This window comes from Macaca nemestrina, chromosome 8, assembly GCF_043159975.1.
Source record: "Macaca nemestrina isolate mMacNem1 chromosome 8, mMacNem.hap1, whole genome shotgun sequence".
NCBI lineage: Eukaryota > Metazoa > Chordata > Mammalia > Primates > Cercopithecidae > Macaca > Macaca nemestrina.
The window spans coordinates 64784191-64801508 of NC_092132.1; the positions used below are offsets into that span (position 1 = coordinate 64784191).

At 41.9% G+C, this 17318-nt stretch overlaps 1 protein-coding gene and 1 long non-coding RNA gene across 4 annotated transcripts in view; one reads left to right on the forward strand and one right to left on the reverse strand.

The window, feature by feature from the left end:
* Positions 1 to 13184, forward strand: part of LOC105483530 (zinc finger protein 704) — a 300235-nt gene extending 287051 nt beyond the window's left edge. For all 3 annotated transcript variants that reach the window (XM_071068065.1, XM_011744409.2, XM_011744410.3), the window contains exon 9: positions 197 to 13184. In XM_071068065.1, the coding sequence (XP_070924166.1) occupies positions 197 to 308 (112 nt within the window). In that variant the 3' untranslated portion in view covers positions 309 to 13184. The remainder of the gene's footprint in view (positions 1 to 196) is intronic.
* Positions 13185 to 13828: 644 nt separating this feature from the next.
* The window catches only part of LOC105483528 (uncharacterized), a 28134-nt gene continuing 24644 nt past the window's right edge, over positions 13829 to 17318 (reverse strand). The window contains exon 4 of the long non-coding RNA XR_988370.2: positions 13829 to 14099. This is a non-coding gene — a long non-coding RNA (uncharacterized lncRNA). The remainder of the gene's footprint in view (positions 14100 to 17318) is intronic.

Below are 17318 nucleotides of genomic sequence, written 5' to 3' on the forward strand. Positions count from 1 at the left end.
TTGAGCAGGCTGGTCTCAAACTGCTGACCTCTGGTGATCTGCCCACCTCCGCCTCACAAAGTGCTGGGATTACAGGCATGAGCCACCATGGCCAGCCTTTTTTTTTCCCCCTCACTCTTTCAAGGGATTTTGAGCTGTCCATAGAATGCCCATGGAATTCCTCCCACTAAACTAACCTTCCTCGTCTGTCTTACAGGAAGCCCAGGGGAGAGGGCAAAAAATGTCGGAAGGTGTACGGGATGGAGAACCGAGACATGTGGTGTACCGCCTGCCGCTGGAAGAAGGCCTGCCAGAGGTTCCTCGACTGAGAGACCCCCAGGCAGAGGGGCCTGAGCTGCTCCTGCCCTGGCTTCCCACTCCTGGTGTTGGAAAGAGCTTTTCCTACTGAATAAAACACAGTTGAAGCTGGGAAAAGCCCTTTCAGGAACCTTGGAGGAATAACAGCAAAAACACAGAAAAATTGTTTAAGTTACCACCTATGACAAAAGAAAGTTGCTCTTACTGAGAACCCAGCCTGGAACAGCTATAACTAGCTTTTTTCCTTCAAAAGAAAAGTCAGCTTTTTTGCTGTATGTCTAGATTTAAAACTGTAGACTTCTGTAGCAATTGAACCAACAAAGCCCATTTTACTTAGAAAGGAGGCAAATTTTGATAAGCTTTCTGAATTATGCCATTTCCAAGATTTTTTTGACACTTAAAAAACAAGCTACAGGTTATTCAGTAGCATTTGTACAAAGAACAATACCTACTTTTGTTGTGAATAATCTTTTCCCTATTTTCCATTTGACTTCTTGGAGCAGTATATGTCAGGATGTGTTGCAAGAAAGCGCAGCACTCTGGACATCTTTTCTATGTCTTTTTGTTTGTTTTGTTTTTAAGAATGACCCCAAACTGAACCATGGTAGAGCTGTTAGCTTGTAGGGCCCCCAGATGGCATAAACTCGAGAAGCGATTGTCCACGGAAATCACCAGCAGACTTCAGCCCCACGCTGAGTTCAGGAAGTCCAGCTGTCACTGTTGGGAAACATCTAGGAGTCTTCCTTGGATCCATAAGAAGCTCTTCCCCTGAGGCAGCACAGCTAATTTTACTCTCTACCTGCCACAACTCAGTCAAGAACTGGCACCTGTAGCCATCTGGGTAAGCCTCGATGCTTCTTTCAGGGATGTGACACAAATGGCAACTCAGAGCTATTTGTTACTGCTTGTCTGTCAAGATTGTAGCCAGGTTAATGGGTCATTTTCCTTCTCTCCAAGCTCCACCACTGACTGATTTCAGAAGAGGTAGAGAACTTCAAACCGTCCCAGCAGGTTTGCTTTAGATAGCAGAGCACAGCCCACATGGCCCCACCTTTTCAGAAAGTCATGTTAGGTCGACAAACCACTTCCATTCTGAGTGCACTTTTATAGGTTTTATGCTTTAGCATGTCTGGGAGCTGAGTTAATGAACAATATAAACATGTGAGTAAATGGAAGGTTGTCAAACCTTAATTTTTTCTTATAAAAATATTGGAGCTATTCATTTAAGAATTCGCTCAAAAGGGAACATACAGAACATCAAAAGGAAAATGCATATAGGTATAGGAATTTCTTAATTTAGTAGGGCCAGGGCTTGCACTGTGTTCCATTTACTGGACTTTGTAACTTGCTTGTTTGCTTGTTTGGAGGATAGTGGTGGGGAGAGGGGAGTCGTCAAGCCCTATAAATAAGCTCATTCTCTATCTACCCTACTCTCAATTGCCCTGCTAAAGAGTTATTTCTCCTATACCTATGCAAAGTAGGAAGAGCACCTTATAGGAGGCACTGTATAGGGACAGGGGACATGGGATCAGCCATAGGAATGTTAAATGAAATTGCACAGAGGAAAGTTTAATATATGTCTAGAGATTGTACATACACTTTTTTAAGCATAGAGAGAAGTCATCTAGTAATGACATATTCTTTTTATATACAAGCAAAAGAAAGTATAAGGAGGTTCTACAGCGCAACATCCACGATCTGTGCATTCACATATTATGGGACTTTTATTTCTTAAACTTTCATATAAATTTTTAAAAATTATTCCTTGGAAGAGATCCTGGTTTTTTCTTCATTTATTTGTTTCTTTAAAAACATTTATTTTAGGAGAAGAGTAAAAGAGCTTCATCTAATTTTGCATCTTGATTACCAATCAGTACTAGTCACAGCACCAGCAATACTGTATGTTTTAGACTTACAAGGTCAGCCAGGAAATGACATTTTTTAAAATGCAGAAATGTGTTTGTTTCTTCTACTCTAGCATGTCCTTTCTCCTCCTGGTGTCCTGTCACCCCCCATGCAGCACCACTGATGTGAGATGATGCTCTGGCTGGTCCAGGAAGCCCTGAGCCATGGCCATATTGCCCAATGGCCTTGGGAGGCCAGAGCTGGTCACCTGTTTAAGCAAGTTCACCATGTATTTAAATGATAGGGTATACTCCTGGACCAGAGGTTTTTCTCTTCAGCAAAGCTCTCTGGCCCTTGATCGTGGGACTGTTACTAATAGAAAAAGATTCAAGTAATGAAGTATAAAATCCATCCCCCATCCCAGAACTTTGAAACACAAGGAGGGAGAGATCTTTGCTATGGAGCAGTCCTGGAGCAAAGCCCCGTGGCTTTCACCCCCAGATATATATCCCATGAGTAGTGCTGAGCTCCAGCTTAGCTGAGCCAAGCTCAGTCCTTACCTAGTGTGCAGCCAGTGCACAGGTGTAAGCAGAACTATAAAGCTGAATGTAGGTTCCCTGGGATCTTTTCTCCTTTCTAAAGTGTTTTTCACATAGTTCTGTGCCTCCTGCCCAAGTTGGGGCTCCTTTCTGCCTGATAGCCCAGGGCTCTGTGTAGTTTCTTTTCTGGCTTCAGGTGCAGACAGACCCTCACAGTACCTTCCTAGACACAGACACATATTCCCTGGACCAATGCATGGAATAACTAGTAGACCACAGGTGGCTGGTCTTGAAGAAAAGGGATTATACTCCTTACAGGCCACCCTGAAAGCTATGAATTCCAGTATACACCGCTGATCATGCAAGTTAGGTTGTTTTTTTTTTTTAATGTAGCTTTATTTTGTTATATTTTGGAACTAAATGAAGTGCCAAATGAGCCAGACATTCGTTGGATGCCATCGCTGTGGAACCAAGTTCTCTGTATGTGTTCGTTTGGCTGGGAGGAGGGGGAGGGCTGGGCAGACTGCTCCCACAGCAGGCTGGCGGCGGAACTGGAGCCCTGGCCACCGCAGGGAGCTCAGAGGAGGCCTGTCTGTGCAAAAGACATGCAAAACAATGGATTCTGGTCCCGAAATATTTCTAAGTTAGGCATGATGGAGCCTTTTGATTTTTTTTCTCCTTTGACACCCCAACCTTCAGAAAAGTTTTCTCATCTCTCTCCAAAGAAGTCATTTCATAGTGACTGACAGGACATTCTCCAGACAGTGACGAAACAGAGTGGCCAGCAGGCAGTGGTGTTAAGCCTTGGGCCTTCCCGGAAGATGTGTGCTGCACTGGTGGGAGGCAGTGTGACAACCTGGAGAAAACACACAGGTAGCAAGGGGGTCGGGGGGGAGGTAAAATAGGTCTGTGGACACCTGGCTCTTGCTCATCTTCTTGGTGCTGATCAGCTAGTGGTCACCATCCCTGAGCACCTCCCAGGGAGCTGCCATTGTCTCCTCTGGGAGCAGCTGCCTGAGGCAAGGAGAGAATGACCTGAAGGGAAGTACCTCTGGCCAAGGGTGCAGAGCTGCTGTGCCCAGCCCGAGCGGGCCATCTCTAGCAGATACGGACTTCTCTCCACCACACTAGCTGAAAAGTTTTCTCCCTTGGTTGGCAAAAGCCAGTGTCAGGAAAAAAGCCGTGGGTTTCTGACCAAGAATGTGTGCGCTTAGCTGCAAAGTGCCCAGCGGCAGCTCCAGGCACCAACAAGGTGCCCTTTCGTTAGACAGTTCCCGCCTGAACATAACCATATTGCAGATGAAAATTTTCAATAGAGAATGACACAATTCTTGACCTTTCTAAAAACTTTTCAAAGAGATAGCCACATGTCTATATGTTGCAAAAGATTTTTAAAACTGAAATGTCCTCCATTAAATCTCAAGATCACTGGAGTTTTAAGTCTGCTGTTTCTGGTGTCACACTAAGCCACACTTTTGAAAGCAGCCCTGGGTTCTGAATTAGCTGGCACTGCTGAATCTGTATTCCCCCTTCATCAGACTCCAAAGTGCAGCATTCACTTGCAAAGGTTCAGAGAAAAGTGGCCAGAGTTGTACATATAAGAGAGAATACCTTGAGAATAGTAGCAAAATACTGTAAATAATATTCATTTCCTCAGGGAAAAATAAAGGGCATGCAAACATAGGTCTGGAGACTCCTAAAACTAGGAAGAATTTTGTTGTCACTAAAGTCTTTTCTACTCAGAACAATTTTTTTTTCAAATGAACATGGTATCATTTCAAGACAAATTTACGTGAACTGGGCAGTACTGACATTTGTGAGGCGTGGGGGAGTGCCCTGGGAAAACGGTTCGTAGCTGACCCGTAGCCTAAGGCTAATATTTGGACCACAGGCGCAATGCCTGGGGGTGGGGGCCGGGTGGGGGATATTCCTAGACTCATGTAAGGCTTTTTCTGAATGTAATTGTGAATACAAAGCCTTTCTGGTTCTTTTTATCATTACCCAATGGATGACTGTTTATTCGCTATCAGCAGAATTCTGTAGGTGAAAGCAAGCCGTAAACGATGTACATTTTGCTTTAATAGCATGTTAGCAAACAAACTTCCATGGACTCTTGTGGACAAGGTGCTGATTTTTCTCATGACCCTGTAGAATTGCTATCGACCACATCTTCTGTAGCACTGACCTGTGTGAACTTGGGGAAGAATTTGTGCATACAAATGAGTGGAAACAGAGCAGGATTCATGAATATGAATGAGAATGTGAATCATTTTGGAGAATGCCCCGGGCACACGGGTCAATTGGAAATTTCGTTTCTCTAAGAAAGTAGCCCTACCAGCGGCATGGACTGTCCCTGTTCCTCGTACCTGTGAGGATTCCTCCATATCAGAACTGTTTCTTGTGTCTTTTTTGCATTGTAACTAGCCAAACCTGAAGTCAGTAAATAAAATGAGATTAGCACTTTTTTTAGGTACCAGTTGTATCACTGAGTAATGCACACCAATAGAGCAAGAAACTATAAAATGTATTTAAGACCAACTGGTTTGCTTATTATGATTGACTTTGAAAAAGCCCATATCCAATGATATACATGCTTTAAAAGGTATATCTGTCATAGGACCAGGAACCAAAATGGGAATTTTACTTCTGGTCCTGTTTTGTAAATAGTTCCTTTTTTTGAAGACAATCTCATGTTTTATAACTTTTGTTGTGGGTCTGAGAATCACAATGGTAATATGTTGTGGCAAAATGTAATCTTTAAATACAAAAACAATTATAACTTAATTTTCCAAATAAAACAAGAAATATACTGGTTAGGCTTCTACAGTTCTAAGAGACATGACACTTTGGTAATAAGCATCAATACTCTACTTCTCAAGTTAACTGGAAATATTTTACAAGATGCAGTGTTTTGTAATCACAAAGAACACAGACATTTTGCGAGAAATGACCTTGGTTTTATACATTGTAGCTTATTTTTTAAAATATAGTATTTTACCAGACAGGAAGTGTTAATATTATAAGTAATTCCGGCTCACCAAACAAAGGGCTATGTCTCTTTTAAGCACATGTTTTGATGCATATCTTTTTAATTAACCCTCTGCAGCAAGGGTAGAAATACAGATCAGATGGAATGGGTATTATAAGAGAATCAAGATAGCAACAGCTACTCCTTTTATCATTAACGGTGTGTTTTCAAAGTATGGAAAAAGATGCCTGAAGAGTCATTTTATATATTTTAAATCTAAAAAATGTTAATAGATATGCTTATAGGCCATGGGAGAAATATTCTTATAAATTTTTTAGTGTAAAATGATAAATTCTGTGTCACAAAGACAAGTTTACCACTTGACCTACCAGAACCACAGATACTTGCATTTAACCAGCAAGTATCATTTGGTGGAAATTCCTAAAATCATAGTAGATAGGCCCAAAGATAGAATTCTTAGGTGATCAGTAGTGTTTAAAATAATTTTGTCCTCAGCACTAACTATATAACTGTAATTTCCACATAAGAACAAGTGCTTCCAAAATATAGTGGAGGGAAAAAAGAAAAAAGAAAATTTAAAAAAAAAAAAAAAAAGAAAAAGAACAAGTGCTTGATTTTTCACTGTGAAGAACTAGCAGGCACACGAGGTTGTGATCAGAAAGTGACTGCGTTCCCAAGAACCAGGAAACAGAAGGGAGTTGTGAAGAGTTTATTAAAACTGCACAAATAACTTAGAGCTTTGCCAAAACCATTTCATAATGCTGTACAGTTTTTTCAAGCCCACTCACTGTTAAAACAAGAAAGCATCTTTTCTTTCTAAGATTGTAGTAATCCAGAAGCTAGCCTAATTAGCCAAGTATGCAGATAACATCAAAAGCAAAGCTGAGATAGAACAGCCATACACCCGTTGGGCAGCTCTTATGAGGTGGTCAGAAGGTCACTCGGACCTTGGTTTCAAATAGGCTTTAGAATCTGCACACTTGAGGACTAGAAATGAACAGAGTTAGGGAAGGCCATGTACAGCCTTGGCTCCTGGTCTTTAAGATGAGGAGTCCTGCAAATCTCTGTTTTCACTCCTTGGAATGTCTCCATTATTAGCGTTAAAGTCCCCAAGAAGTTTTTATTGCTGTGCGGTTTTGAACCAAATGAGTCTCTTTTCCAAAAGATTCCTAATTCTATATAGGAGAGGTTGCAAATGTCAGTGCCTCAGAAGGACCAGGCAAGTTCTGTAAATGATTGATGTGGATCAGGCAAAGAGGAACACAAGAATGGTGAAGACCAGGTTGAACTGGAGAACACATGCCCTCTTTGAAGGGGCACCCACACTCAGCTCTAGACAATCAGAACCATGCAGAAATCAGGCCCAGGGCTGCTAGATCTTCTGACTTGGAAATAGGATATTACCTGACACGTAAGTGTTGACAACTAACTCAAACTCTTGGCCAACACTATGCAGACCAAAGAGAAGCTGTACACAGGCAGGTGCCGCCTGCGGCCCCCAGTTTCAACTGTTAGGAAAAGTGGATTTCACATTCCACAGTTGTCAGGTTCATCCATCAGCCCCACAAACTCGCATGTCGGCACTATCTGGGCAACTAAAATAAAAGAGGGGAAAGAGATCGTTTCTCCCCGGATATCATTCTCATGGCAGACTTGAATAGAGATACGCTGAGTTATCCAGCTCTCTCACTCTGCCTCCTTTTGGCCTGCCCAGACCGGGCCCCACAAAGCATTGAATCACTGTTATCCTAATTTTCTTACTGTTTTCTACCGTGGCCACTGTGATGAGGGACTGGCAAAGAGCAGCCTCGTGCCTTCCGAGAAGGTGGCCAGGAGCCTCTGAAGCTTGAAGCGAGCACACATTGCCTCCTTGTGCCAAAGCCCTTTGCCAGCCTCCCCACACTCCTTCCCTCTCCATCCTGCCTCATGAGTCTTTGTTCCCGTGTCAAATTACCCCTGCTTCACCTATGATACAGCAGAAGCCTTGCTTCAGAACTGGTAGGCATTTAGGTTATTTCGGAGTGTCCACTAACCTCAAAAGGAGATTTTTCCACATACAAAACTCTAGCATCTTTGAGGACAAAAGCAAAATGGGAATAAATGTGTCATGGAAAAAATGAGAAGTTGCTTCCTTCATTTAGATGGACTAAGTTATTTTAAACTGTATCTTACATCAGAGTCCTGATGGTACTGGGATAATCACTGACCTTTTCACATATGTAATAAAATCCGTCTCGTTCACATACACTATTCCATTTGATCTCTGTAAGAACCCAGTGTAGAATAGGAATATTTTAAATCAACATACCCACCTCCAAGGCCAACCCAGAGTAGTCTTGAACCTAAGTCAGCCTCAGTACTGCTTGCAAGGAAGAGGGAAAGGGCTCATTAAAGGCCTGGCTCAGACCTTAGTCTTCCAGACTGATTAGGGACGTAAGAAGACCCAGGGACCCACCATGTTCTCAAACCATCTTTTCAGTCCAGGCCTTTCAGCATAGACATAAAGAGCCCACCCGTTAGTCATGTTGCCAAGTGCAAACTGATTTATCCCCAGATGAATCCCTTTACTATAGCGGATCTCTAATCCCTAAATTTCAGCCAATTTGGTAGTTAATTATAGGAGCTTATTAGCTAAATATATGTTCTGAGTAAAAGTTTTGACTCCTTGGGGAAAATTTATTTTGCTGCTAGCATACAACATTTGCTATGTATATAAACTTAAGTCAATGCCAGAAATTTTAAAACCAGCTCAAATTTATAATCTGTAATGATCAAATCAAAACATACTGTAAACTCAGAGTTGGAAACGCCTGGTAATATGGTTAAGTCATGTTTAAATCTGAATGCAATTTAAATGACATTGGCAATGCCTGAGATTTCTTTCATTGTGAATGATTAAAAAGCAGTCCAAAATATGAATGGATTTCATCTTACCTTTCTCCCATTAATTTACCAGGTGTAACATCTTGAGTTTGGAGTAAAGTCATTCACAGGCAGTTGAGTCATGGAGCTAGAAGGAGTCTCAAAAAAAACATTTTGGCCAGACTCCTACATCATGAACAGGGTTCTTGATGAATGATACTTATTATTATGTTTCTAAAGTAATACAGTGTTGGAGAAGGAAGCAGTTTAGTGCTTTCCTCTTCTGATGGAAAAGAATCATTGGTAGCACCATTGCCATGACAATAACAGGATGTAGAAAGACCCATGAAGAAAGAAAGAAAGAGAAAGCTATGGTTCCAAAAGCAGGTAACTGTAGATTTTGGAAGAAGGTGGAGATGGTGATTAAACTGTAGTCCTTGTTTTTTAAAAATGTTCTTTCATGTTAGGCACCATCCACATAGTTATTAACTACCAACTTCCAAAGAGAAGATCCCCTTGATTTATTTATATCATGAAAATACTAAAAATTAATTCTCAAGTCTAACTATTACATTATCTTGCTAGGGCCATTTCCCTAAATTTTTAATTCAGAAAATTAACCAGAGTTGGCCAGATGCAGTGGTTCACGCCTGTAATCCCAGCACTTTGGGAGGCCAAGGCGGATGGATCACTTGAGGTCAGAGTTCGAGACCAGCCTGGCCAACAGAGGAAGAAAGAAAGAGTGAAAACAGAAGAAGAGTGAAACCCTGTCTTTACTAAAAATACAAAAATTAGTTGGGCATGGTGGTGCACACCTGTAATTCCAGCTACTTGGGAGGCTGAGGCAGGGGAATCCCTTGAACCCGGGAGGCAGAGGTTGCAGTGAGCCGAGATTGCACCGCTGCACCTGGGGGATGGAGTGAGACTACCATTAAAGAAGGAAATTTGCTTTAAACAAACAGAAAAAAACAAAGGTGCTCATCTATTTCTTCTGAATTCTCTCTACAATCCTTAACTTAAAAGGAAAACCAGCACTCTAGAGAAGAAACTGAGCCTTAAAAGAGAACAGTCCCCATTCCAGCTACCAGTCTTGCTTTCCCCCATCTTGGCAAGCCCCAGTGAATTTGCTATTGAAAGATTACCCATCCCTTTGCCCTCATTTCCCTGAGCTGGAGGCCAGGCTGTTGTTAACGTTTTTTCAATTCTAAAGCCCCTGATGGGACATTCTTGTTTCTGTGGTACTGCTTTCTCTCTCTTAAATTAAGGTGCAAGGGGATAAATATTACTGTGACTGGGATGTAAGGCTCAGTCAATGTGGCTAGCCCCTTCCTTCGGGGGAAATATTCCATCTGTCTGAACGGTTTTAGGTGATCATGAGGAGAGCGGCTTAGCAGACAGCCAGCCACGCTCATCACAAAAGATTTGTTCAGACTCACTGTAAAGAATGACAAGGCAGATAGCTAATCCTTTCACTGTGCCTCAAAGCCTGCTGTGCAAGTCAGCAACCCTACTGGTCCTTTCCACATGCGAGGCTAATAGAGTGATCAGAACCAGGAATGTGAGCTGGGTTCCACTTTAGGAGGGGACAGTGAGGGCAGAGCAAGAGGGCTCCGTGTTTAATTACTCCAGGCTCTGACTTCTGCCCACAATTACAGAGCATGAAAGCAGAATTGGCCTTTAGTATGTGAAAAGGAAGTGGCTCCTGCAGGGTATAATTGTTATAATTTCGTATTTATGGAAAGAGAAGAGGACTCCAGTCCACTCATGTTGTTAAGCACTTGCCCCTCACTCCACTGGAGCCCCCTTCCTATGTTTTGGGCACAGATGGCTGTGACTGAGAGGAAAGAGGAAGAGCGGCTGCCAGAGTGTGAATATACCCCTCAGGGATCTACAGTGGAGTTTAATGATAAGCTACCCATACTCTCCCAAAAAAGGTTGAGGGGCAATGCATAACTTTGCAGATTACAACCCTTGTTTTACTTTTTAAACCTTTTTTCCATACTCTTCTTATTGGAAATCAATGGCTGTGATGTGACCAACACCTGTGATGATAGCAAAGCCCCTCCTTTCACTGTCGGCCGACTGTTCGGGGAACCTCCTTGGTCATTGGTAGAAAGCTTTAGAAAAGACTTAGCTTTTTAGGGAAGAACTAAAAAATCTCCAAAACATACTAGTCCCATGACTTCAATAACTGAAAATGTCCTGGGTGTAAATTAACCCAGGAATATGGGTCATACATGTTTAAAAAAAAAAAAAATTCCCTGAATCAATATTTTCCTACAACACACCCTAAAATTCCTATTTTTGTAATTAATGGTTGGACAGTGATCAGCCATTTAAACATAGGCTCTCTGGAATAACCAGACACTAGAATAGTTTCCAAAGTGTTTTGTGTATCAAAATCCTATATACTTAGAAGAAGAACTCAGGATAAGAAAAAATCGCTAGGTCCCAAAGGGTTCATGACTATCATCAGATGCAACTGCGAGTGACCTACGGTCATTTTATCAAATGAGAAGACTGGAGAGAGAACAACAGTAATCACAAAACCTCTGTTGCCCTTAGTCCATGACAATGTTTAAGGAAACTTTTAAAAATTAAGCCATCTTCTGAATTTTCTACACTAAATCTAAAATATTAAAATGAAATTATTAAATATTTAAAACGGGGTATTTAGTGGAAATGCAATCAGTAGAAAGCATTGCTTTTTAGTGCCTGCTAAACAAGTAAAGGAGAAGGAATGAAGAGAAAACAGCAGTCCTTCCTGCGTGACACTCGTGTGAAAATGACTGGCATTCACATGTCATTGAGTGCTAACTCAAAAGCTAGGTGGCTGTCCAATGTTTAGAGATCTTTTGAAATACAATCTTACCACCATTCAGAGGTAAGTACTTGCTTAACAAAAGTCTTTAATATTAGTGAATGAATGTATAAAATTATAAACTATGCATTTTCAAAGAGTAGCATGTATTTTGTATCGAATCCAAGTAAATTTTTGCATAGCTACCTACCACAATTGCAAATTATTCAAAATAAACTTGGATACATATCCTTATGGGGATATGGGAAGCCCATCTATATTCTCCTACTTGATGTTTTTAAAGATTGAAACTTTACTCTGAAACATCAGGCTCTAAAAAATTCCATCATTAAGATGAATAAATGGGAGATGGTTTATTTTTTACTCCTTAAGCATCAATGGGAAATGTTGGCTGTTAGAAAATGTGCCCAGTTGTTTAAAAGTTCTAGTAACACTGGATTAACAAGCAAATGAAACTGCATGAAGTGAACGAATATTTCATTGGATAAAAATGGCATAGGTTTTATCTGTTGGGTTTAATTCTCAATCCCAGAAAAAAAATATTCTTCAAGGGGTTTCGGTTATAGTTTCAAAGAACAAAATATGAAAATACTGTCCAGCAAGGCAAATCATATCTTTTTTCAAAATTACTTATATTTTGGAAAGTCTACATAGAATATACACAAATTTCTTCAGCCCTTTTGTTGATTTCATATTTTCATGAAACCTTTTCCCCTAATAATTTGCCTTCTCTCTTTAATCAGTATTCCTCAGCATGAAAAAATATCTTTTCCTTCATCTGACAATGTGGAAATAACTCCATCTCTCTGCCATTCTGGTTCTCTTCAGTGTCCATTGAGAAAGTTTCTCAACTGTTTGTAAAATACGGGGACGGGGGGAAAACACACACACACACATTTCTAAACCTGTACTTAAGGTTATACTGGATTGTTTGCTACCTAATTAGAAGTTATTGGGGGAGGGGCAATGTGTCTTTTTATATGATTTTTAGCCAAATCCAGATGTTCTGATACACATTTCTGAATACCTATCTGACTGTAAATACAGCCTGTGGAGGTTCAGGTTGATAAACCTTTTACCTGACTGTTCCTCAGCCATGCTCCTTGCCAGCTTCTGGCACATTGTACATAGATTTGTTGAATGTTTAAATCATTTGTTTTTCTAAATGCTATTCTCTAAAACAATTTTTTGAATTTCTGTTGCTTTCCATTGTTTTGGACTTTGTGTGTTTGTTTAAAAAAAATGTTTCCTAAATATTTAACACCAGGAAAAATATTTTTAAATAAACTGGTGCTAATTGAAACAGAAGGAAATTTTCAGATCGAAGATGTACAATGTTCAATGTTCACACCAGTTAAACTGCACTTTCCCAAGGGGACAGCTGGCATCTACTTGAAATGGGCATCAAGAGACCACCAAATGTTTACAGTTTCTGTGGCCCATTTAAGTGTAAAATGCAGAAGTGGCTCTGTCCCCCCCAGAGTTGAGGATTTGCTACACTGGTCCTCTGGAAGCATTTAAGTAGAAGAAAAGGCTTATAGTAAGAATCACTTTAGTAATCGTCTTCTGGTCCTTGGACTTTTCTGTTCTGTAATGCTTGTAACAATGAATATGGTGTTGCCAATCTAGTCTGATATCATCGTTGACCTGTACTTACTTTGTGGATGGTTCTACCTGGGGTTGCACTGGCACAGAGCCAGAACACTGGACTTTCAAAAGACCATTTTGACTTCTACAGTGTCTACACACATGAATTTAAATGCACTTGTAACTGGTTAATTACCATGAAGTAAGTCTAACTTCCACTTAATAAAAGTTTTTGTGTATCTGCTTCTATCTGGAAACCATTTATTTAATTAAGGATAACTAATGTATACCAAGAAAGGCTCGCTGGGGCTTGGGGTTTTACCTAGAGTTGTAAAAATAGTTCAAAACCAAGGAGATGTCTTCATGATCAAGGCCATTTTTAGAAACATGTGGAAGGCATGTGTCCTCATGTTCAGCCCTGCTAATGACAATTTCAACCCATTCCCTTAGCAAGCCTTAGCAATGATTGTCCAGATATGTTAGCTGCTGACCTTGTGCTGCTGACTTTTGTCCCAAACAAGTAGACAACGTGGCAAACAGAGGGAAAATAATACCTATTTTGAAGCTAAGCCAGCCTGGAATTGTCATCTTCAGGCCTCGGGCTCCTGAAAGTGGGTTTCTGCAAAGCTGACTTTCAGTGCCCACATTTGCCGTGGAGGAGGGATGGGCATAGCAGCCTCCACATACTGTGCTCAGACTGCAAGTGCGCCCCTCCCCAGCCCTCTGCTCCCAGGGTCCCAGAGGCTCTCCGGGTCTCAGTGACCGGGACACGGCAGAACCCTCAGGAGCAGGGCAGCAGAAAAAGATACTGAGAATCTGGGCCTTCGATGTTGTCCTGCAAAGTTGTGTGGATAGCATACATTTGCAAAACAAGTTTTTACTAAATCCTATACAAAGGGATGCTGCAGCGAACAGCTGAGGAGGTAATGATTTTTTTTAGTGTAAAAATGCAAGCTACCTTCCCCTCAAAAAATACCCTGCAAGAACTTACATTTCCTAAGGGTGAAGACCATGTCCTGTGTGTTCTACCCACTTTGTGTCATACTCTACCAGGCATATAATAGATGATCGATACATTTTTTAATGAATGGATGAACAAATTGTTCAGACAGCATTTCTTCCGGCTTCAGATGTGCTTTCTGCCTTCAACCTGCCAGTGCTGGAACAAAGCAGAGGAAATAAGGAAACATTTTAAAGACTGGCATAGACATTTATTTGGAAAGCCACATTTTTAAAGTTTCTTTAGAATATGTACATTCTCAAAATGGCCAACTCCAAATGACTATATTGATTACATAATAATTAGCCAATACAGGACAAAGTGTGCAATCACATGGTTACTGTTTCATGTAGAAATGCCTTGCACATAGCAATTCAATAAATAAGCGAGCAAAAATGAATGCTTCTAAAGGAAATAAATTACAACATAGGCCTGTGCTCTTACAAGCAAGCAGAGTAAATGGAATGAGACTATTAGGATCTGTGTCAGTAACACAGGAGAGAGAATCCAGGCTGGCATTAAGGCATAATAGACACTATTTTAGGAGAAGGATCTGGGTATGATAGTCATCGTTTATTTGTTTGTATCTGTGTAATATATGCACACGGTTACAAAAAAATCAGGGTAGTAAAAAGCTTACAGTGAAAGCAGGTCCCTGCTGCTGTCCCTTTTCACCCCTTCATTATGCTCCCAGAAGCAGCCACGTTTGACTTCTTTAACTGTTTCTTCTGGGACTTGATTCCATTTATATCTTTTTATTTAATTATATGCAAGTATGCCTGACAAGCTCCAGCCAGCTCCAGCCAAGGCATCTATGGTATCAAGAGCAAGAGGGACAGAGCACAGCACAAGGCTGGAGAGTGTTGCACAGGGACTGGCCAAGTGCCTGGCACAGGGAAGTTCCCTGTGTTACCAGGGGCGCCCCCTGCGCACGGTTGAGACCTAATGCTCTGAACAACACAGGCATCTCCCTGCGCATTAGGACGCTGGCCTGTGGGCTGATCCATGAGTTTCTCACAAGTTTGTTGGTTGTGAATCAATTCTCCAAAGCACAGTAAGCCTGGGTAACCTGAAAACAATCAAGTGTGCTCACCTCCAAATTAAACCTGCAAACTAGCCTCAGACCCCAGGCCAAAGCCTTCAGTCAGCCAGCTGGCTAGCAGGTCGCTCACAATCTCTTTTAATATCATCTGCACAGCAATTCCTAGTTTTTGATACATTCCTTCCTTTAGCTGATTTCACTGTAATGCCCAGATCATCCCAGAAAAACAATTCATGTCAGATGTTGCAGAATGGCTCAGCTAGCTCAGCTAAAGGAAAATTGCTCACTGTTCACCTTGTGGCTACAGCCAGAGGTGCTGGAAACCAGCTGCACCCATGCATTTTATGTGCTTGGCTGCAAGTAATAATCCCACTCAAACTCGACCAAGCAAACACAAGTGGGGATTTACTGAAAGGACACATGGTGTCTTCTGTGGGGCCCCTGGTCAGATGATGTTGTCAGGCCACATAGAGGCCTGGAATCAGGAGTGAGAAAGGATTTGGGAAATAGGCAGCCACACTGCCCTTCCAGTCCCATCCTGTCATCCAGTCTCCAGGGGCAGCAGGATCAAGACTCCTCTCTTCTCTAGGGTCTCTTCCCTCCTCACCCTACATAGCTGCCTTTTCTGCTCTTCCAGCACGTGGTGGAAAATGGCCAGCAGAGGCCTACATGACCTCCCAACGCATGCAGTCAAGAGGGGACTAGAATTTTGGAGCACCAATTCCAAACTCAAGAGAATTTGATTGGCCTAACAAGGGAGAGCCATCTTCCCCTGCTCCAACCAACTGGGCTGGGGTGAGAGTGTACTGTTCGGGCCCACATGGAAGTTTCTCTAATAATTATGTTTGCACCAACCTAATAATAAAGTGTGGGTGGAGGTGGGCAGATCACTTGAGCCCAAGAGTTTGAGACCAGCCTGGGCAACATGGGGAGACCCCATCTCTACAAAAGATAAAAATATTAGCCGGGCATGAGAGCACGTGTCTGTAGTCCCAGCTACTCAGGAGGCTGAGATGGGAGGATCACTTGAGCCAGGAAGATTGAGGCTGCAGTGAGCTGTTTGTGCCACTGCACTTCAGAATGGACAACAGAGCAAGACATTGCCTCAAAAAAAAAAAACAAAAAAAAACGGTGTGAGGTTAGGAAGGAAATGATTGGTGGAAGAAATAATTTTATCATTTCTAGTACAGGATACAAAACCCATTTTTCTTGCTAATAAATACAGTCATGGGTTATTACACCCAGGAGGGATTTGAAAGATCATCTAATTTAACTCCCTTAGTTCACAGAGGAGATTCATGACCATGAATATCATTTGACATTTTAGTATTGTTTGATGTCAGTTTGTTTTCATAAAGTTCCATTGTTTACTTGTTTTCTGAAAGATAAGGTTATCTATTATCTAGGCCATTGAAAACCACCTATGAAAAAATTATTTTTAAAGTTATAAAAGGGGCCAAGTGTGATGGCCCACGCCTGTAATCCCAGCACTTTGAGAAGCCAAGATGGGCAGATCACCTGAGGTCAGGAGTTGGAGACCAGCCTGGGAAACATGGCAAAACCCCATCTCTACCAAAAACACAAAAAATTAGCCAGGTGTGGTGGTGAGCGCCTGTGGTCACAGCTACTGGGTGGCAGAGGCGGCAGTGAGCCGAGATTCTACCACCACACTCCAGCCTGGGTTACAGCGTGAGACCCTACCTCAAAAATAAAGTTAAAAAAGGGTTGCTTATTATCTTAAATATAGCCTCACCGAGCACAGAGGGTAGGAAAACTGGAGCCATACTGCCTGAATTCAAATCCCAGCTTCACCATTTACTAACTGTGTGACCGTGGAGAAATTACGTAACCTCTGTGTGCCTCAATTTCCTGCAGCATAAAATATGGATAATAATGTGACCTGTCTCATATGAGTATCGGGAGTTATAAATGAGTTAATATGTGTAGCGTGTTTAGTATGTTGCCTGGCACATATTGAGAGCCATGAAAGTATTTTTTTGGCTCCCCCAAAGTATTTCTCTGAGTAATCAACAGTCTCTAGGCCGGGGACGGTGGCTCAAGCCTGTAATCCCAGCACTTTGGGAGGCCGAGACGGGCGGATCACGAGGTCAGGAGATCGAGACCATCCTGGCTAACACGGTGAAACCCCATCTCTACTAAAAATACAAAAACTTAGCCGGGCGAGGTGGCGGGCGCCTGTAGTCCCAGCTACTCGGGAGGCTGAGGCAGGAGAATGGCGGGAACCCAGGAGGCGGAGCTTGCAGTGAGCTGAGATCCGGCCACTGCACTCCAGCCTGGGCGACAGAGCGAGACTCCGTCTCAAAAAAAAAAAAAGT